The sequence below is a fragment of the Hyaena hyaena genome, unplaced genomic scaffold (assembly GCF_003009895.1).
Source record: "Hyaena hyaena isolate Hyena2069 unplaced genomic scaffold, ASM300989v1 scaffold_85, whole genome shotgun sequence".
Classification (NCBI taxonomy): domain Eukaryota; kingdom Metazoa; phylum Chordata; class Mammalia; order Carnivora; family Hyaenidae; genus Hyaena; species Hyaena hyaena.
The window spans coordinates 2556577-2579080 of record NW_024080717.1 but is presented as its reverse complement, the minus strand read 5'-3'; the positions used below and the strand labels follow the sequence as shown (position 1 = coordinate 2579080).

The 22504-nt window shown below is 44.6% G+C and overlaps 1 protein-coding gene across 5 annotated transcripts in view; it reads right to left on the bottom strand.

The window, feature by feature from the left end:
* MID1 (midline 1) overlaps nt 1–22504 on the bottom strand; it is a 157272-nt gene that overhangs the window by 16287 nt on the left and 118481 nt on the right. For all 5 annotated transcript variants that reach the window (XM_039234265.1, XM_039234266.1, XM_039234264.1 and 2 more), the window contains exons 5-7: nt 22333–22481; nt 12277–12404; nt 7332–7475 (exon numbers count right to left, since the gene is read on the bottom strand). In XM_039234265.1, the coding sequence (XP_039090196.1) occupies nt 7332–7475; nt 12277–12404; nt 22333–22481 (421 nt within the window). The remainder of the gene's footprint in view (nt 1–7331; nt 7476–12276; nt 12405–22332; nt 22482–22504) is intronic.

Here is a 22504-nt window from a genome sequence, read left to right as displayed (position 1 = left end):
ATCTGTCTTTGAATCCTACTAAATGCTTTGCTCCAACCCTGGAGCTAAACAGTGTCCGTGGTAATCTCACAGTTGGGAGGAACCTTGAAAGTATTTTGTCAAGTGTGAAATTTCACCTCGGATGGTTCGTACCTTGGGTGCATAGTATTTTTAGACACACTTCAGTGACTCATAGATATGTATGACCCTGTGAGTTTTCTGTCACCTCTTTTCATCTCCACCTGTGAACATTTCACCAGGAGGACCGCCAGACTTGATAAAGCCAGCGCAAAGCAAGGGGACAATGTGAGACTCACAGAAGGGGTTGGTTGAGTGTGTGTCGGAGATGTGGTGACTAACAACGAAGGCACCATTGGCCGCCACCTCTCCCGCAGTTTCCCCCTAACTCTTAGCCCTCTGTTCTCCTATCGATTCTCACTTGCGTGAGACCCAGGAAAACATGCATAAGTGGTTCAGTACACGGGACTCTCCTTAACCACCTATTTCTTTGGATGCTTTTCCAACCTTACCTTTCCCCTGAATGTAGCTGCAAGAAACTCAATGCTTCTGGATAGTGGCAAGGCCAGATAAGAGATTTTGATCCAACCAAAGGGTCATTTTTGAACCCTGAGCTCTGGGCCCCAAAGGAGCCTGTCTAACTCACTTTAGACATTTAATAATAATCTTACGGTAGTAATAAAACAAAGACAACGAGCTTTTCTATTGCCTAGGATCATCCACTCACATGGCTAGACCTCGGTCAACAAGCAGTCAAACACGAACGAACATAACAGCACTCAGGAGAATCAAATGAGAGTCCTATCAATGTCACTGCTTTTACACTGGTCCCGTTTAATTGCCTTATGTTACAGTAAAGTGACTATTGTGGTTAAACAAAGCCAACGTGAAAATGCATCAATAAACTTTACATCACTTACAACCGAAAAGCTGGGCTTGATGCGGTGGGAGAACACTTTCAGCCACATCCTAAAGCAGATGTCTGAAATTGCGACAAACAAGCATCTTGGCCTATAATCCAAAGTCTTAACCCGACAGAAAAGATTTAATGTTTCAGAACGATTTCCTGAACAGAAAAGGGAGCCTGACTATCCTGATTATTTTGAAGAGGTCACTAATTTTTTCCCCCTTGAATATTAAAAGAACAAAATGTTTACGGCGTAGTCAAATGTGATCGGATAGCTTTTCACGGGGACAATCTGCTTTTGTGAATACTCACTGTTCCTGTTTAGCCTTACCTTGCTGTTATTATTATTGCCGGGGTAATAATCGAGGAGTTGATGGAAAATGCTAAGAAAGCAACATCGACCATTTTCTTTAGGGGGCTGGAGTAAGTGGGGTGCCTCGGAGTACACGGTTATTGCGTTGCTAGGGTTGGCCTTGTGCCAGCACCATATAACTTCTTGTACTTGGTGCCGAGGGCCAGATCTCTCTGCCTCGATAGCCCGCTGTGTTGGGGCTGATGACCGCGTTTTCTTCACCTCTTTATGAAACACCCATGTAACCATCCTGACTGAAACTTCCCTTTTCTCCAAATTCGTTTTCAATCATCTTTGAGAATATTCCAGCATTCACCTTCTCGAATTCAGCTTGAAGTATTAAAACAACAATGGAACTTGGAAGATAATTAGCTCATAATGAGACTTAATTGAGTTTTTCAATTTTATACATTTTGTTCTCATTCACAACGGGTCAGAAGCATTTCCCCACATAATGCCGCTCATTACAAGATCCTAATTACATTTGGGATTTCAGAGCCTTGTATAGCAACTGTCATCTTGCAGTAAAACATTATGTATAAAACATAACGCAACACGAACACCCTTCTGAGAGGCTGTGCACCGGCTGCTAACATCCTTTGTTTCTTTTAACAGATTGGACAGAAGCGTACGTTCTTTTCCTCCTTCTCTATCTGTTTAATAACTTGCACGAATGTTTTCAAAGTGACTAAAATTAATTAAATACAGATAACTGCTTTGCCATAACCACTTGGAGAAATGCATCTTTTGACTTTGGCTAATAATAAAAACAGGCTGCTGGGAAAAGGCCCCATTTAGGATTGCAAATGGTGCATGGGAAGTCGTTCTGGAAAAAAAAATGAAAAACGTTGCAAAATTAAATACATATCTACTTATTAATAAGCAATTCATTTACATCTGTAGTCGTCAGTCTGTTAATAAAAATGCATAATAAAAAATTAATAGCGTCATTAATTTTGCATTTGAATATATGAATTTGATTAGGGTGAGCCTTTTTATAAGATTAAAAGCTGCACAGATATTATCTAGTTCTCCTTCACCAAAGTCAGTTGTGGGCAATTAACTAGTATTTATTATGACAAGTAAAGGCACCAATGACCTACAGGCAGTAGAAGATTCCATGACCAGTTTGGGAACATTATGCCTTCGAATTTTCCGTACAGTTTTACTATTAGATCTTGTCATTCAATGTGACATCTGCAAAAAATATTCCTCCAAACGGTCCTCCAAACGGACAGATGGACAGACAACATTCAGCGAAGGGCTTTCACGTGACGATTCTGTAAAATGTTATTGTGTAGATAATCCAAATGTCACGACGGACCTTTCCCATATGACCAAAAATATCAGCTGCTTTTTTTAAGTTTTTTTTTTTTTTTTAACATTTATTTCTTTTTGAGAGACAAAGAGAGACGGAGCACCAGCAGGGAAGGGACATGGGGCGGGGGCGGGAGTTGGGGGGGGTGCGGTAGACACAGAATCCGAAGCAGAGGCTCCAGTCTCTGAGCTGTCAGCACTGAGCCCGACCCGGGGTTCAAACCCACGAACCGTGAGATCATGACCTGAGCCGAAGTCGGCCGCTTAACCGACTGAGCCACCCGGGCGCCCCAACTTTTTTTAAAAAACAAAAAGGCAATGATGGGTGACTGCAGTCTATGTTTTCGTACGAATAACAACTTTGAATATTTATGTGCTAACACGGTGGCAAACGCGAGGCTAAGACCTATACTTTTGTTATCTCAACCACATGAAGGTAAAACATTACCTCTTCTTACAGGTGAGGACATAGATTCAGAGGACGTTAAATAATTTGCCCCCAAATTATGGAGCTAGTGAGGTCCAAAGTTGGGATTCAAATCCAGGTCTCTCTCTCAGTCCCTACAAACATGTATAATAGTTAAGAAGAAACTAATTTGCATCTCAATTGCCTTTTAAAAATGTTTTTTAATAGGGTTTTTTTGAGAGAGAGCGAGCGCGAGCACGTGCGCGCATGGGGGAGGGGCAGAGAGAGAGGGGGAGACAGAGAATCTGAAGCAGGCTCTATGCTGTCAGAGCAAAGCTTGACGTGGGCCTTGAACCCAGGAGCCGTGAGATCATGACTTGAGCATAGTTGGACGTTCAACCGACTGAGCCACCCAGGTGCCCCTCAATTGCCTTTTAATCTAAATTTATTCTTTCATTGTTACAATTTTATCCTGTAGGCCTCAGGACTTCACTATACTGGCTTAATGGACATTCAAGAGACAACTAACTCTTGATACCAACAAACTGATGAGCGTACTCCGGTTAGATGAGCACCTGCAATGTCCCTGTTTTCCATCCGTCCTGGGACAATGGCCTTTTTGGCACCCGTGCAGTAAATAAGCAAGGCCCATCATCTTCAGGATGTCATTCCCATTGATTTTCTTGTGGCTACCGCTCTCAGGGAACAAAATGCCTTCTCTGGAATCACCGAGCATAAAGCTCTGAATTCAGTAGTGTTGCTGCTGTCGGATTTCTGTGGGCATGGCCTTTTCTCCTCTCTTCCACTTATATGTCTTCTTCTGGTATTATTTTTCATGCCCACAGCATGGAAGCCAAGTCAGTCACAGTTCAGTCACCTGAGAAGCCCTAAGTTTCAAGCAACACATCTCTTCTTTTCCTTCTGGAGATGGAGAAGGAGGGTGCTGGTATGGAGTCAGGGTTCTAGAGTGGACTGCCTTCCAGCTCCACTTCGTTGTTCCTCGCTGTATCCATCCCCTATGTGATGGGACCTTGTAGGCCCTCGTGTTCTGACCCTGCCCTCACCCTTGGGCCTTGCTTTGGCCTGTGGCACATCAGCTAACACGAGAAAGGCAGGGGCTTGCAAAGCATGTGGGCAAGTGGGCCTGCCCTCCCACCCGCATGCCGCGATCATCAGGAGGAGGTGCCTGAGTGGGACCTCGGGAGGGCGCTGTGTGCAGCAGCCAGACCATGATGGAGCCTCCCCAAGGTCAGCGGGACCTTCTAGTGGACTCCCACCAGGTTCCGGACACACAAGCAATACGTGTTTATTGTTATATGCTCCTTAGGCCCTGTGGTTTTTGGCTGTTTGGCAAAAGCCAGTTGATACAAAGGGCCGACAGCGCAGGCCAAGGCTCTATGCACTGTCCAAACGCTCATAATCATTTGATGTAAGACACCTCAGGAAAGATATAACCAGCTGTGGTGGATATGCTCTTGGGTAGCCGCCATGATTCTCACTCTATCCTATTCATGGTTTTGTGTAAAGCAAGACCTGTGGCCTGCTTCTAACCAAGAGAATATGGCAAAGGACAAAAGTCTTACTCTCGTTATCAGTCCTGTGGTTTTACGTTATACGGCAAAGGTGGAGGGAGTTTGCAAGATGTAGTTTAGGCCCCTAATCAGTCGTCGCTGAATTCATCATAAGAGATTATTCTGGGTGACAAAAGCAAGGCAAGGAGCTGCGTATGGCAAGCTACCTTGTGCGTCCCTAAAAATGTTTCTATGTGTGTGTGAGTATGTGCATATGCCTGTCTATGAACAGACGACCACAGGGAAGAAGCATGTGAAATAGAATTGATGTAGTGGGTAACTTTCGTGTTTCTTTCTTTTAATATTTTTCTTTTCTTTTCTTTTCTTTTTTAAGTTTATTTATTTTGAGAGAGAGAGAGAGAGAGAAAGAGAGAGGGGGGAAGGGGCAGAGAGAGAGAATCCCAAGCAGACTCTCCACGGTCAGTGCAGAGCCTTGACTTGGGGCTCGAACTCACGAACCGTGAGATCATGACCGGAGCTGAAATTACGAGTCAGATGCTCAACCGACTGAGCCCCCCAGTGGGTAACTGTGGAACCGAGGTGGCTGGCATATTGAAAAGCATCCGATTTTCACTAGATACATTTTATACATTATTATACAGTGTTCATGCACTGCTTACTAAAAAGGAGGATTTTAGGGAATTCGTGTTGCTTCACGATTTGGAGCGGGGCATGCAAGGCTAGGGATGAGGAGCAATTCCAGAAGAATCGAAAATTTCAAAAGAAGAGCAAAATGATGGCGGACCACCGATATCCTTGTGCCTCTGAGACTTGCCCCCAAAGGCACTTCCAACAGCTGAAGATAGTAATGGTGTTTCCCGCGGATACGGGTGAGAGGTGAAGTCTTTCTGGAATGATCTTCCCTTCCCTTTGACTTCTTTGGTGCTGGTGCCACTGGCAGGGCTTGGTCATCTGTGTCTCCGTGAACTACTACACGCCTCCCAGTCGCGTCTCTTGCTTCTAGTTTCGCCCTGTCCCGCTCCATCCTCGCCCGCACTGCCGAAGATGGCTGCCCACCGACCATCTGATCGCGCTGCTGCTCTGCGTGACACCAAGCCCACAGGGGGAAACCCAACACCCTGTGGCCAGGGTGGCCCTCTGCGGTCCAGGCCTTTACTGTGGGTTAGGATTCAGAGACTGATGATTAAGAACATGTGCTTCCTGGAACCAGACCTACGTGGGTTTGGGTCCTGGTTCTACCACTCCGTCTTCATTTCGCACCGTCTCCCCTTCCTCGCTCAACGCTCCAGCCAGGCCTCACAGGGGATATCTCAGAAATCGCCTGGCCATTCTGCGTCGCTACGGGCCTGTCCCTGATGAGGCGGCTGCCCGGCATCCCCTTACCTTTCTGATCCACACCTACTCTCTTTTGAGACTTAGGCCGTCATTTCCCCCACGACGTTTCTGTTACACCCGCCGCTTCTGCCGTTTCCTCTCTGCTCCCAGGCAGCCGGCCAAAGCTGTTCTCAACGTTTCATGGGTTTCCCCCTTACGCATTCTTGGAAAATGGTAAGATTTTAATAAAGCTTCCAAGGCAGGCCAATTAGGGAGTGGAGGGTCAGAGGGCCGAGGAGGGAAGCCTGGGAAACGAGACTATAAGGAACCCGGGGGGTCCGTTTGTTGGCATGATCTTCAGTTACTCAGAGGTGGGGGTCATCGCCCATCACGCTTTTAATTAATCCTACACCTCATTTCTTTTTTAAACATCCCCCGTCTCAGAATTATCTCAGAATTACATGTGCAGAGGAAAGAACAGTGTGGTGAAGCGAGAAGAAGTTTACATAATAAAAGCACATTAAGTTGATACTGATTTTTTCAAAACACTTCTTTGTTGAAAAGTGGCTTCTATTCTATTCTATTCTATTCTATTCTATTCTATTCTATTCTACTTTGACATGCTCTATGTTAATCTGCTAAAGAGGCTTCAAACTTGTTCCCCTGAAAAGCCACTTCTGGTCCTTTTCCATTTACTCAACTCAATTGAAATAACTAGGGGTGGGGAGGAGAGATTTCTTTGTGATCACCTCTCTGGCCAGCAACCAGGGCGATTTGAGATAATCAAATTGTCTCTGAGACCAAATATCTCATGGGCCCCAGGGAGAGAGGGGCCTCTCCGTGTTTCGAGCAAGGTCTGAAATTCTTCCCAGGTGGGGGCCAGTTACTCGCATTTCAAATGATAGGCCTGCTCTCCTCCAAAGGGGACGTGGGGTTTGGCATTGTTTGCCTATCCATGTTATTAAATTCTTTTTTTTTCACATTGTGAAACAACACTCGGAAAAGTACATAAAACTAAACGTATGATACAATGACTAAACCATGTAACGCCCACCCAGAAAGTACCGCTAACCCCACGAACCCCCCATATATTGCTTCCCAATGTGCCACTCCCCTCCCAGCCGGGCAGTAACCACCGTCCTCACTTCTACTTCTAGTTGTTACACGAATATAGGCCTCTCTAAACAAAATAGTTTCATCTTTAAATTATGAATGTATAAATAGACTCGTGTTGCATGGATTCTTTTGTTTGTTTTCTGCTTCTTTCTCTTATATGTTTGTAAGATTCATCCATGTGGTTGGCTAGAGATCATTAATTTTCATCACTACTGGGCCAGCTATTTTTGCTAGCAGAGTACAAGTGAATACCATCATCTTAATGGGGTAAGGCAGCCAACAAATACTGTGGATTCTTTCCTTGTCTTCCCTTGATATTTCAATTTAGAAATGCAATCTATCTGGAAACAGTCACCCAAAAGAGAGATCGATAGGGTATGCGATACTCACTAACGACATTGGCTTGTCCAGTGAATATGGTGTATTGGAGCTCGTAGGAAACCACACTGAATTCATCATCGGAGGCCCAGTGGACAGTGATGGTGTCGTAGGAAGCTGTGCAGAGCTCTTCTCTAATCGTGGGAGGGTTGGGAGCTGTAGGGAGCAAGAACACTCATCAGCGAAGAAGCAGGCACCTCTGGGATACACTCCAGAGGAGATGTGGGACAGCCACAGCAGGCCTTTCTAACCGGGTCCATCAGGACCACCGTCTGAGAGACGGTGGCCCCGATCCAAAGAACATTTGGTTGGCTGGTTATCGCTGTGATTTCTAACAGGTAGCGTGACTGCAGCCAGCCAGGAGGGACTTCGCTCTATCATGAAAGCAGGTTTAGGAGATTAAAGAAATAATACTCTTATCCATGAAAGGAAACCTGTTAGGCAAAAAGGAAACGAGATGAACTTTTGTGATTTCATCCACATTGGGAGGATGGCATACTTTTTCAGTAAAGGGCTAGATTTCAGTAAATGTTCTAGGCTTTGCGAGCTACTTAGTCTCTGTCGCAACTACTCACGTCTGCCCCTGCACTACGAAAGCAGCTGTAGGCAATTCATACTCAAATGGACATGGCCGGGTGCCAGGAGAACTTTATTTACAAAAACAGGTGAGCGCTAGATTTGGCCTGCGAGCCAGAGTTTGCCAGCCTCTGAGGTATGTGAGGCCAAGTATTTTTATATTTATGAAACCAACTGGAAAAATACTGATGTTCGTTATCCCATAACACACCAGCCAAATCATTGTTTGAAAATTGTCTTTCATTAGGTGTTTTTTTTAAAAGTTTATTTATTTTGAGAGAGAGAGAGAGCGAGAGAGCGAGCAGGGGAGGGGCAGAGAGAGAGAATCCAAGCAGATTCTGCGCTGATCACACTGTCAGCGCGGAGCCTCACTTGGGGCTCAAACTCACGAACAGTGCGATCATGATCTGAGCCGAAATCAAGAGTTGGACGCTTAACCCGCTGAGCCACCCAGGCACCCCTTTCATTAGATGTTTTGATGCCTTATAAAAAAAAAACCAAAACAAAACCCTTATTAGCATGGCCCTATTTTCTTCTCATTTTTAAATTTATAGGTGATATTTCAAATTAAGAAGAACATGACTAACAATCGATCATATCTAAGAAGTACATTTTCCCTCCCCAAAGAAAACATGATTCCTTGGCATTTGGTTAACTCTATCACTGGAGAAGGCTGCTGTTTTATGTCTCGAACGCAGTCTGGAGCAGAGAAGTCTAAATCTTACCAAAATAATTATTTTAAGTTGATTTAAAACCTACCGGCTTGATTTCAGTAACTGGTTTTATGAGAAGAGTTTGTGAGCAAGAAAAAGACTAGGCAGTGAGTGCTTTGCACTGGCAATAATCTTTTAGAGCAGGAGTTGGCAAACTATGGCTATGGGCCAAATCTGGCCCACTGCCTATTTTTGTAAATAAAGTTTTATTGGAACACAGCCAGGCTCATTCATTTACGTATTGTCTGTGGCTGCTTTTGTGCAATAGCAGAGTTGAGTAGTTGGGGCCATATGTCCTGCAAAGCCTAAAATATTTACCATCTGGCCCTTTATAGTCAAAGTTGGCCAACCCCTGGTTTAGAGAACTGATACAGGCCTTTATTTCCACTCTTCTGTATACTGGAACCTAACTTCAAAAAGGAGAAAATTTCGGCATTCTACAGATGGGTAGCAACCTCTGTTTACACGATTGCAACGTTCTTTCCTGCTCTAAATTTCGATTAGGATTGATGAGGCCTAAACAAACCCAACGAAGGAGAGGAGTTTGTAAAAATGGCAAACTTAAGACTCTAATTGTTTTCGTAGTCTTCATTTTGCCCGAAGGTATATTCAGGACAAATATGGCACGCGGCAAGTATGAAGTCTGTTCACCGTATAAAGTCACATAGACCAGCTTTGTCTCTTGGTTACTGTATTCTACAAACGTTATTAATGAGCACCTACATGTGGCGGGTGCTGCGTTAAGCTGTACATTAAGATAGAAAGGCTCGATAGAGCCTTTAAAGCATTCTTTCTGGGATATGTATTTATACACCTGTCTCCTGAAGCATCCACTACGCAAGATTTAGTGTCATGCACTGGGACTCAGATGCGCATGAATCAGCGACACCGATCCGGACATGCGTTCTGTGGGGGAGGCCCAGCTGCACCATAAAACATGCTTATTATTGTCTGTGTTACTGTGCGCTCACCCCGCATGGATCAGTGCAGAAACGCTTATTCTCCCATAATCTAAATAGTTCATTGAATTATTTTTCCATCCACCGCTGCAGAAAGGTTGTGTTCTCTCTGCCCTGCAGCATATGATTAAATATAAAGAAAACTTGTGTTCAAAATAAGCGAGTAGCTGGGAGGCACATGGCAGTTGCTGCAATCAGGGAAGAAATGTCACCTCTCCGGGTTATTAACTTGACAGACCACTTAGAGGCATGTCATAGGGAAAAAAAAAATCTTGTTTTCACAGCCACGCAGGCTAACCCTGTTTTGATTAGAAGCCCAATGGGTTTGTCCTGAAAAGTCAATAGCCAATTTACTGTAAATGAGACTAGCAACACGCGGCCAATTTCAATATTCATGGAATCGGTAGCAGAGGCGTTATTTTCTTGCCTCTGTCATGAATAGGACCCAAGAAATGGCGGGCTAATACTCTACAAACAGTTCGTTTCCTGCTTACGAATGTCTGATAAACTATTTGGACTTGGCAATATCAGCCAAGCATCACATGTTATGGCCGGGATCGATGTTATGTCTAGAAATGGACCAAATTTGTATTTGAGGTTGAGAGTTAAGAAGGCATAATAGCAGGTAGCCCATGTGATTTTTAGTTTGGCATAAACAGCCACTGGGGATGATATATGGTGCATACAGTACTAATCGGCACAAACTGCTTTCCCATTTTTCTCCTTTAATCATTACCCCGGCATTCGCTCAGAGATTAGCCCATGAAGGTGTGCCCACAGAAGTAGCATTAAACAATGACTGGGGACGGGAAGCACACACTCTGGTCAACAAGACACTGATTTTGTGCACAAAGGCCATGTGCCCAGCCAAACAGCGTTGCATTCTTCTTTGCCCTTGGGCTTGACCTTGTGACGTGGCTCTGGCCCACAAGACACAAGGGGGAGTTTGCTAGACGGGCCTTCCGAACAAGCTTCTCGTTTTCCTAATAAACAAAGACAAAGCCAGCTCACAGATCTTTGTCATTTCCCCTGTGTCCCTCTCTTTTTACCTGTAACTTGAGCATAATGCGTGGAGGTGGGGTAGCTGTGCTGGGGATCGTGTGGCGAAAAAGAAACACAAGGAAGATAGCAGAGCAGAAAAAGAAGACAGCCTGGAGGCTGCGGCCGTCAGTGAGCTGTTGCCCAGGCCCAGGACACACAGCTCCGTTCTCGTGTTCGTGTGATACAAACACTCCTTGATGGGTTTGGTCGCTAAGTGGATTTTCTGCGGTTGTGATCACACTCAATCCCAAATGATATAAGAAAAAAAAAGAGAGTTTTTAATCGGATGTCAGTATGAAAAACAGCTCAGCCAGAGAAAGTCTAGACCTGCACTGTCCAATGCGGCAGCCACGAACTCCATGCGGCTTTTTACATTTCCATTAAATTTAATTAAAGTGAAATAAAAGTAAAAATGCGCTGCGCACATTTCAAGTTTTTGATGGCCCCATGCGGTTAGCGGCTACCATAACGGACAGTGTAGATACAGAATGTTTTTGTCATTGTGGAAGGTTCTGTGGGGTAGAGTTAGTTTAGATCAATCTCAGAGTGAAAAGCTTAAAAAAGGAGGGCAGTATATTACTAAGTGTTTGAAAGCAAGTTTGCTTCCTTACTGCAAATGCATTTTTGAGTCAACATCTTTCTGCCCTAATGGGAGTGGTGTGGTTTGAAAGGATTACAGAAGATAAGAAGTTTGGTGGAAGACCGCTTCCCTTGCAGATGCAGAAAGGCTGAAAACAACACTCCGGGTTCTCGCGAAGAAAAAACCCTGTCTGGGTATAAGGCACATCTGGCTTCACTGTATATAGGGAGCCTTCCTGAAGTCATAGGCACCGGTGGCTTGGGCTAACACAAATAAAGGTCATCTAGACGGTCCACATGCTCCCAGCGAACGAGTTCAGGTCTCGTTCTAGAGGTTGACAGCAAAGAAAAATCTGGAAGCATGGTTAGGAGTGGGAGGAGCCCAAGGCTTTCTTTCATTGTTGTTTGCTTTTGTTTCTTAAGCTTGACCCCCCCAAATGCCTAATGGAAACACGGCACCTGGAATTCGCGTGTGCTTTGGGGGACGTTTGCCATGGTGACCTTTGCCAAGATGAAATTCAGTCTTTTACGAGACAGAGCAAGAGGTCCGTGGGAGTCTGTCCGGACCCCAGCAAGAAGGGTGACCCCCCCATCCTCTGCAGAATGAATATTATACTTGACCTCGGGATGATGTCGTGAAGATTAAACATGCTCTCACATACAGAAAGCTGGAGCAGACCAGACACCCAATCCAAGTTAGCTGCCATGTTTTTCTCTGCCAAGACACGGTGAGAGTCCGATGCCTTGCTGAGATGACATGGAAAATAGCTACGCTCCCTTACATATCTCTGTGATGGCCAACAGAGCCATTATTTGTGGTACCTGCACTCTGAGAGGGAAGGAAAATGGTGGAAAGTATGTTCTTAATGATTGAGATTTTCCTTTTTCCTCTGTCCCCAGTTTTGGGTTGGAGTGTGCTGTTTTGGGTGGAAAAAAAAAAAAGTGCCAGAAATTGTTTACGGGAATATTAGACTCCGTTCCTAAGTCAGAAGCCCACATCTCTGGTTCTTAGGGAATGGATCTGGTGGCAAAATATGTGCAACACCGAACGTACACAATATTAAAAAACACACACACAAAAGACATTACCTGTCAGGTAATCCAGGCATTCTAGCAATTTCTTCTCTCGGGAAAAATCTAAGGCAAAGGTGTCAAATGTGTCATTGAGGTTGATTTCAGGAATTAGGACCTGGGACGATGCGGTTGCCATGGAGACTCTGTAATGTAAACAAAGCAACTTTTTAGAAATGTCAGGATGGCTTTCACTGTCCCTGTATAGGAAGGAAAGAAGGGAAAAGGACAAGAAATAGCATTTTAAAATCGTGCTATTTTCACACGTGAGCCTCAGAAAGGATCTGAGAGCGGCACAACACGGCAACATGATACCTGTGAACGCAAGCTTCAAGACAAGGCAAAGGAATTGGGTAAACATTAGAATAGCATCCCCCCACCCCACCTTTCTTTTTATCTCGGAAAAAAACTCCCCACGGAGCTGAAAGAATATTCATATTTCATGTTGCTGTGTATTTAACAGCCTGGCCCCTTCACATCTAACCCCAGCGAGAAGCACATAGCTCCGGGCACTTCTTCACACATCTGTCTGGGAAACACTTTGTTCCTTTCAGACCCGACCCTGCTCTACTTCAAAGAGGAGTCTCCAAAATTTCAAACTGCATAAAAGGCAAAGTGAGGATTAAAAAAGAATGTTTCCAGATATTGGATTAGTTTAATCAATTACCAGCCCCCTCTCTGAAATAAACATTAAGAAAGGAGTTTTTCCCCGGCTTGCTTCGTTCTCTTTGTATTCATTTTTTTTTTTTTTTTGGCACCATATTCCCGGCAGATGCCATGAAAAGTATTCATGAGCTTTCTCGCAAATTCCTTCAATGGATGCACCAGTTTTCCTCTTCGTTTAGGGTTGCGCGTTAGAGTTCTCATTTATAACCCTCTAAAGCAAGGTGTCGGGAAGTCGGACTCTCTTGCTGGGCATGTGTTCGGCTCTCAACGTGCTTGGCAAAGTTCAGTCACTAACAGCAGAACATTCTGACTAGTTAATAATTGCAGGCAATTCTCTTAAAAACAATACAACTGTGGCGTGATGGAAACCACTTCTGAGCATGTCAGACTACGCCAGCTTCATAATCGTGATGATCTGGGTATTTCATTCAGTTTGGGGGCCACCACCATGGACCTAACTATGTATAGGGTACTCTGTTGGGCGTTGGGAGTTTATGAGCAAAGAAACACTCTGAAATGGTTCAGCTCTAAGTCTAGTTACTTATTTTCTAATTAAGAGCATTGATGTTCACTTATAGAAGGTCACAAAGCTGGCTGGCAGTAGCCGGGAGGAGAATTCCAGGTCCATACTCTTCCATTTAATCTAGAAAAATTTCAACCTTGTTACCTAAGGAGATGGAGCTCCTCCTATACCTCTTAATGGCTCTTAAATCTTTGTATTTGATTTTTAAAATCTTTTTAATGTTTATTTTTGAGAGAGAGAGAGAGAGAGAGAGAGAGCACCAAAGCAGGGCAGGGGCAGAGAGAGACACACACAGAATCCAAAGCAGGCTCCAGGCTCCAAGATCTTAGCACAGAGCCCAACAACACAGGGCTCGAACTCATGAACCGGGAGATCATGACCTGAAGTGAAGTAAGTTACTTAACTGACTGAGCCGCCCAGGTGCCCCAAAACTTTGTATTTTATAAAGACAATCTATTTGGGGGGCACCTGGGTGGCTCAGAGGGTTAAGCAGCCGACCTTGGCTCAGGTCATGATCTCATGGTTCGTGAGTTCGAGCCCCGCATCGGGCTCTGTGCTGACAGCCTGGAGCCTGGAGCCTGCTTCGGATTCTGTGTCTCTCCCTCTCTCTGCCCCTCCCCGGCTTGTGCTCTGTCTGTCTCTCTCAAAAATGAATAAACGTTAAAAAATTTTTTAAAAAGATAATATATTTTGGCTATAAAAATTACACTGGTGGGTATATCCATACAATGGAATAGTATTCATCCTCAGAAAGGGGGGAAGCACTAATACGTGCCACAATGTGGACGAACCTTGAAAGCATTACGCTAAGTGATAGAAGCCAGACACAAAAGGCCACATACTGTATGATCCATTTACATGAAATGTCCAGAATGGGTGAATTCAGAGACAGGGGGCAGATTAGTGGTGGCAAGGGGCTGGAGTGGGGGAGGGGGATGCAATATGTAATGGGAATGGAGTTTTTTCAGGGGGTAATAAGGATTTTGAAACTCAACAGAGGTAGTAATTGCACGGCACTGCCAATGTACTAAATGCCACTGAGCCTCACACATTAAAATGGTTAATTTTATGTTATCCGAATTTCACCTCAATAATGGTTACACCTGTGAAGTGCTCAAAATCCTTAGAAATAAAATTTCTATAACTGTACTTCTGGCAACTTTTCAGTTCTGCATAGGGAGGGAGGTCGAGAGGATAATTAACAATGTAATAACTGGGATGATATTGGGGTCCATAGATGAACGTTTGAAGGGGCATAAACTCTGGAAAGACAAGTTTCAAGTGTCTCAGTGAGGGTAGAGAGTCTAAATTCACCGCCTCACCTTTTCACACCAAGAAAATAGCAGAGTTGTGGGATTTTGTTGGCTAAAGCTCGCACCCAAGGGAAACGGGCTAATTATTGTGACGGACACCTGCTAATTTAGACCGATGGATAAAGGGATGGTTGCTAGGCATTCTTCACAGATGGCCAAACTGTACTTAAAAACTGCTTTCTTTATGACCCATAATCATAACAACTTCTCAAAACTCAGAGAGATCCCAGGATCATTTCGCAAATAAGTACTAAGCCCTTAAAATTTGCCAGGTGCTGAAGAGCCCGAAATCTTTGCATCAGTACAGAAAAGTTAAGAGAAAGGCCCTAAGGTCATTTGAACTCCTCAGATAAACATTTCAAAGCGAAACCCTCTCATGATGATCAAGAGGGAGAACCTCACTGAGCTATTAAGAAACAAGCGTCTTTCTATCGCATTTCTCTGTCATTCTGGTGTGGCCCAGATCTGGGGCTGAGAGGACCTTAAGGCTGCTGCCTCTCGCCTTAGCACTTGCCTGAGCCAGTGGCAGAAGCTTCGGTTGAGGCCCATCCCAAATAGATTTCTCCCAAGTTTCTCCTGGTTCTATGGCTCACAGTTGACTAAAATGTGCGTTGGTCAAGTGAGAATGTTGAAAATGTCAGCAATCTTGACGGTGGGAACTTTGTGGGGTGGGAACAGAAAGGCTGAAAGTCCCTAAGCCTGGGAGGCAAAGACTGACAGCAAGAATCTGTGGAGTTACTGCAGCTTTTAACACCTACACAGTCTTTTGATGGGAGGAAAGATATTTATCTTTGGCTACAATTTCAAATTCTTAATTGGAGTGACAGGCGAGGAGAGAGCTGCCAAACTCAACATTTCAGGCCATGTTTTTATTCCCCAAATCCTTGTTGCCCATCTTCTGGCCTTTCAGATGAGTTGCCAAAATCCACCAGGGCCATGAGTAGTATCAGGCCACTTTCACAATTGTGTGCTTTCATAGTTGTGTGTGTGTGTACGTGTTTACACACACGTGCGCATACCTGTGGGTGTACGGTAAGCCCTTATCATACGGAGGCAAATAAGGACATTGTGCCCGATGCCGATGCTTAAGGGGATGGACTGCACATGACTTCTGTTTCTGGTTGGACGTTGATGCCTCTGATCTCTGAGTAACACTCAGTTTGCTAGGAGCCACATGGGGCCAGTTTTCCAGAAGGTGGATGTGTCTAGAGTTGCACTGCTCACAGGGTTTCTGTCATGCAGTCCACGTCCGGGCAAGACGCTCTACCCTTCCCGCTAAATATCGTCCCCATGCCAGGCCCCTGACAGGGCAATTAAATGGGTCTCTCTTGGGCGAGTGGGTACATCACCACAGTAAAACCCAGGGAGGTCTCACGGCAACAAAATGTGGTTTGCTTTGGTCTGCTCAGGATTTCCCAGATGCACTTGGCTCTGGAACGCTGTTGTTATTTTAACACCAATTAACACCCTACCAGAACACACTTTAGAAACCACTCATCACATGTGCTTGAATTCTTAAGATCACAACTGGAGCTCGGGGCTCTATATTCGGGGTAAGTCTGAGGGGTCCTTGAAGTGCCTAGGCGTTCAAGGACAGAAGGGTCACTCTATGGAGTCAGACACCCCCCCAGGAGTCTGAAAATGGGTACTGTTCAGAGTGAAGTTTCTTTCTATCCTCCTCTTGAAAATTCGCTGCTGAAAGTGATTTATTTTAGATTTCCCATAAGCAGCAGACCAACTTTCTTATGCTTCGATTTAGTGAAGAGTTTTGCTTACTTAATGTGATTTCGTAAGGACGCCCATACAATCGTACAAAAGACCTATATGTTAGCGTGGCTTGAGAGTACAGTATGTCATACAATCTATTTGCATCCATTCAGTGAGTGGGAGGGCAGGGAATTGGCATTTGTTGCACGTTCGCCTTGGGGCGGGAACTGGACTAAGAGTTTTGCTACGTTATCTCATTTTGTCTCTATAACAACCGCATTAGGTAGGTGTCACTGACCTGTTTTATAATCTGTTCACTGATTCATTCGAGTCAGGCAGTGTGCTCTGTGCTGGGGCTGCAATGGTGGAAACAGGATGGCTGGGGGGGTCTGCCTGGTAGGAACATGTGAGCAAGATTAGACTCACAAGTGTTAAAGGAGCAGCCCCGATGGCGTCCGTAATTACTGCCAGGCAATTAACACAGAGCCAGATACTTGATTCCAAAGTGTATGCATCTCCGACAATGTAAAGCTTGAGGGTTTCTCTCCTTTTTTTTTTTTTTTTTTTTAACGCTTCTAAATCGAAAACCTTTTTGCAGTGTGATTCGGCCTATGGGTTAACATATCCACTTCAAGCAGTTTAAAGATGTAGAAAAACCTCATCTATGGGGCGCCTGGGTGGCTCAGTCAGTTAAGTGTCTGACTTCGGCTCAGGTCATGATCTCGTTTGTGGGCTCGAGCCTTGCGTCGGGCTCTGTGCTGACAGCTAGCTCAGAGCCTGCCTGTCTTCGGAGTCTGTGTCTCCCTCTCTCTCTGACCCTCCCCTGCTCATGCTGTCTCTCTCTGATTCTCAAAAATAAATTTAAAAAACAAAAACCATAAAAAAATTAAAAGGAAAACAAGAAAAATCTCATCCAAGTCTCATTTTAGGAAGGCTTGCAGGATTAAAAGTTTGTTCTGGGCTTTCCATCCTCGAATAGAATAAAGATGGTTTAGAAGTATACAGGTGCCAAAGCCTAAGGCAGACACACGGGCAGGCAGAGAATTACCAAGTCATGTCCTGGAGAAGAATGCTTACTAAGTAAAGGATTGAGGAGTAGAGACGGGCAGAGACCAGCCCCAGAAGAGACATGTACGACCTACTGAACTATGAAAACCTAAATCTAACAAATATTGGGGAGTGTCTATGATGCTAACAGCCTGTTCTTAGGAGTCATCAACAGTATTATCGAAACTACCGATAGAGGCAGCTATTATAAGCCCGCTTTTCTTAGCAGAAAATACCTCCTGGATAAACCTAAAGAATCACAGCTTAAAAACTGGCAGCTCTGGGATCTGCCCAAGTTTCCCAGGTCCTAGTCCAAGGTCCCTGCCCTTGCCCTACATTCCGGTCCTAGAAAAAGAAAGGCTCAAGAATTGACCAAGAAGATTGACAAACGAAGACAGAAGAGTTGGGCTGCCGAAACGGGGGCAAAGGCAGCTGGCGAATTTTTATAGGTACTATGTCTTTAAACTTGATGGAAGTTTAGCCTTCTCGTAAACAGGAGGCCCACTTTTTTACGTCTGGACTTAGTGAGATCTTTTGCTCATTTAAAATAATTTTAGGGATGCCTGGGTGGCTCAGGCGGTTAAGCATCCAACTCTTTATTTCGGCTCAGGTCAGGATCTCACGGTTCGTGAGATCGAGCCCCGCATTAGGCTCTGTGCTGACAGGCAGAGCCTGCTTGGGATTCTCTCTCTCCCTCTCTCTCTCTGCCCCTCCTCGGCTCATGCTTGTGCATTCTCTCTCTCTCTCAAAATAAATAAATAAACTTAAAAAATAATTTTATAAAAGTGCACATACAATTACACTGAGAACTATAGATTAGTGAAGTTTCAGAATATAGTATACACTTGACCTTTGAACAATGAGGGGTTTAGGGGTGCCGAGCCCCACACAGTTGAGAATGTTGAGAATGCACATATAGGGGCACCTGGTGGCTCAGTCAGTTAAGCGTCCGACTTCGGCTCAGGTCATGATCTCGTGGTTCATGGGTTCAAGCCCCGCATCGGGCTCTGTGCTGACAGCTCAGAGCCTGGAGCCTGCTTCAGATTCTGTGTCTCCCTCTCTCTCTCTGCCCCTCCCCTGCTCACATTCTGTCTCTCTCTGTCTCAATAATAAATAAAAACATAAAAAAAATTTTTTTTTAAAAAAGAAAATCCATGTATAACTTTTGACTTCCCCAAACTTAACCACTTATAGCCTACTGTTAACCAGAAGCCTTACTGGTAACATAAAGAGTTGATGAACGCATTTTTTGTATGTTAAATGTATTATATTCTGCATTCTTCCAATAAAGTAAGCTAGGGAAAAGAAAATATTATTAGAAATATTAAGAAATATTACTATAGAAAATATTATTAAGAAAATCATGAGAGAAAGTACATTTACAGTACAGTCCTGTACTGATTTGAAAAAATCCACGGCATCCAGATGGCCAACAAACATATGAAACGATGCTCAGCATCCCTACTCATCAGGGAAATACAAATCAAAACGACACTGAGATACCACCTCACACCAGTCAGAGTGGCTAAAATGAGCACATCAGAGAACACGATATGTTGGCGAGGATGTGGAGAAACGGGCACCCTCTTGCACTGTTGGTGGGAATGTAAACTGGTACAGCCCCTCTGGAAAACAGTGTGGAGGTTCCTCAGGAAACTAACACTAGAACTCCCCTATGACCCAGCAATAGCATTGCTAGGAATTTACCCAAGGGATATAGAAATGCTGAGGCATAGGAGCACATGGACCCCAATGTTCATAGCAGCACTCTCCACAATAGCTAAAACATGGAAAGAGCCTAAGTGTCCATCAACGGACGAATGGATCAAGAAGATGTGGTTTATCTATACCATGGAATACTCCATGGCAATGAGAAAGAATGAAATCTGGCCATGTGTAGCAACATGGATGGACCTTGAGGGTGTTATGCTGAGTGAAATAAGTCAGGCAGAGAAGGACAAATAGCATATGTTTGCACGTATAGGAGGATTAGGAGGAACTTGACGGAGGACCAAGGGGGAGAAGAAGGGGGGAAATGGTGGGGGAAAGGGAGAGAGGCAAACCATGAGAGACTCTTGAATGCTGACAAACACTGAGAACTGATGGATGTAGGGGGGAGAGGGGATGGGCATGGAGGAGGGCACTCGTGGGGATGAGCACTGGGTGTTATGTGGAAACTAATTTGACAATAAACTATTTATTAAAAAAAAAAAGACAGACAAGAAAGTGACTTACGAAAATGTAGAACGAAAAAACCACTGTTCTCACTGCCCCGTTTATTTGGGAAAATTGTTATTTTTCATAAAAACTATATTTCTGTTTTCATATGATTGTAAATGAATTAATAAACATTTAAACCTAAAAAAAAAAAATCCACGGATAGGTGGATGTGCGCAATTCAAACCCATGCTGTTTGAGGGTCAACTGTATTATACAATTCATCTGTAGAAAGAAAACTCAAAGTCATGTTTTTGTTCCTGAAGAGATGGGCTTGTTACAGGTAGAGGTGAATGGGACCAGTTCTACCCCGCTGGGTCTGAGGGCGATCACGTGTGGACATTCATGGCTTATGTTATACTTCAAAGGTAGGTAGGTCTTCTCTCGGAATGTTCTATTCTTAAAAAAATATTTAATTTTGGAAGAGCGCGAGCGGGGGAGGGGCAAGAGAGTGGGAGACAGAGGATCTGAAGCGGGCTTTGTGCCAACAGGTTGACAGCAGTGAGCCCGATGTGGGGATCAAAATCATGACCCGAGAGACCAAGACCCCAGTCGAAGCCAGATGCTCAACTGAGCCACACCCAGGTGCCCCCAGAATGTTTTTTTTTTCTTTAAAAAAATTTTTAATGTTTTTATTTATTTCTGAGAGAGAGGGGGAGAGAGAGACAGTGTGAGCAGGGGAGGGTCAGAGAGAGGGAGACACAGAATCCGAAACAGGCTCCAGGCTCTGAGCTAGCTGTCAGCACAGAGCCCGACGCGGAGCTCGAGCCCATGAATGGTGAGACCATGACCTGAGCTGAAGTCGGAAGCTTAACCGACTGAGCCGCCCAGGCGCCCTGTCCCAAGAATGTTCTATCTTAACTGTTATAGGGCCACATTCTCTCCCCTCGATAGCTGAGAATTTAAAATCATATTTCACTGGATCACATTTTTATGGATTGCTGAGAAACGCACCTCATAGTAGCCACTTCATCTGGACACCTCATGATTTAAAGCTGGAGAAAAGTACTCGGATCCCAGTTGGAAACCATGACGTAAGTGTAAACACTGTCTAGTAGAGTGCCGTAGGTACAGGAGTTATTAGTGGTATTTGCAATTTCTAACTTTAGGACGAGTATGAAGCAATTGGATACGGTCCAGATGAGAGCTGGGAAGACAATTATACACTTGGAGCCTAGGAGACGTGGGGAAAGAAACTGGCTTCTCTTAAGAGTAGGGAGGTGATCATTTTAAGGATACAAAAGGGATGATAACCAGCTGTTATCCTCGTGCTTTGGAAGAGATTAGGTATCAGAACCAATCGCAGAAGGAACTGTCCTCAAATGTAACAACACAGTGAAGCAGGTTCAATACAAGACCAGAGTTGTAAAACTACTACTACTGTACATTACTCTAATTGAAAGAACAGCGGAAACGGAAATTATCAATGCCTACCTGTAAGCGACATTTTGAGAATTAGCACAGTGTCGGCCACAAGCAAGCACTCAATTAATGCTAGTTTTCTTTCTCTTTCCTTGAAGAAATTCAAGTCATAGGATGGTATTTCCGCACCCCACCCCTCCAGGCCGGGGGTTGGCAAAATACAGCCAGAGAGCCAAATACCTGTTTTACGAAATGTTTTTAAGAAACACAGCCATGCCTCTCTGTTTCCGTACTGTCTAAGCGAGGCTGCTAGACAGCTATCGCGGCCGAGTTGAGCAGTTGCGAAGGAGGCCTCAAAACTTGTAGAGCTGAAAATATTTACTCTCTGGTCCTTTATAGAAGTTGGCAGACCCCTGCTCTAGGATAAAGACCAGCATGAATGAGCTGCCTGGGGTTGTCTGGTGATTGGATTCTATTATTGCTTTGGGTAAGGGGCAAGTGGCTCTGAAAATCAGAATGAATGAAAAGTCAAGGGCATTGGCAAGGCTTGGAGACAGTCAAGTACCTGGACCGAGGGAGCGCTGACTCCCACGAGTTTTACTGCTGAACTGACCAGTCACAAAATGTTATCTTCATGTTCCCTCACCTAGAATAAGCCACACATTTCAGAGAAAGAGGCAGGAGAGACTGACAGTTGGGTCCTCTCTCTCTCTCCCATGAGTCAGCTTTGACCTTTCAGAAGAGGCAAAGCTTCTCGACCAAATAAAAACAGGTCTAACGGAAAGCAACACCTGGGAGTTTGTTCTTTTCTTTTCTTTTTTTCCCCAAATAGATGAGCCCCGAGATGGAAGAAAAGCTTCCCTTTTATGTCTCTGCCTTCATTTTGATTCTTTGTTATCAAGCGTACGATAAGATCAGGTCTGAGTCGCAATAAATGGTTTTGTGCGACCATAAGCTTTCTCCTCCCAAAAAGCAAGGCTGATTTTATTCTTTCTAACTGGTGGACTCTTGTTTCAAAGGCCTTGAACTCCAGGGTGCTGCTGAAAAGGCTTTGACATGTCAAAGGGAAGCATCTTTAGCTGGAACAAAGCAGCTCAAAGCCTCTATTCTCCCTGGTACTCAGCCTTGAAAATGAAAACAAAAGCAAGGCGAGGGCAAGGCCAACCAATTGCTCCCCAATCGCTCCCCAGACACAGGAGCCCAGCAGCTGAGAACTTCCCAGCAGCCCCCCGCACTCACCTCTCAGTGATATTCTTCGCCGTCTGTAGGAAGCGCGCATGATCATTCTCCTTCAGAGAATGTTCCGCTTGGGAGATGAGTGATGCCGACCGCTCGATGCACTGCTTGCAGTTTGCAATCTGTTGAGCCAGTTTGCGAAGCCTCATCACCTTGAAAAGAGGCATGGAGACGG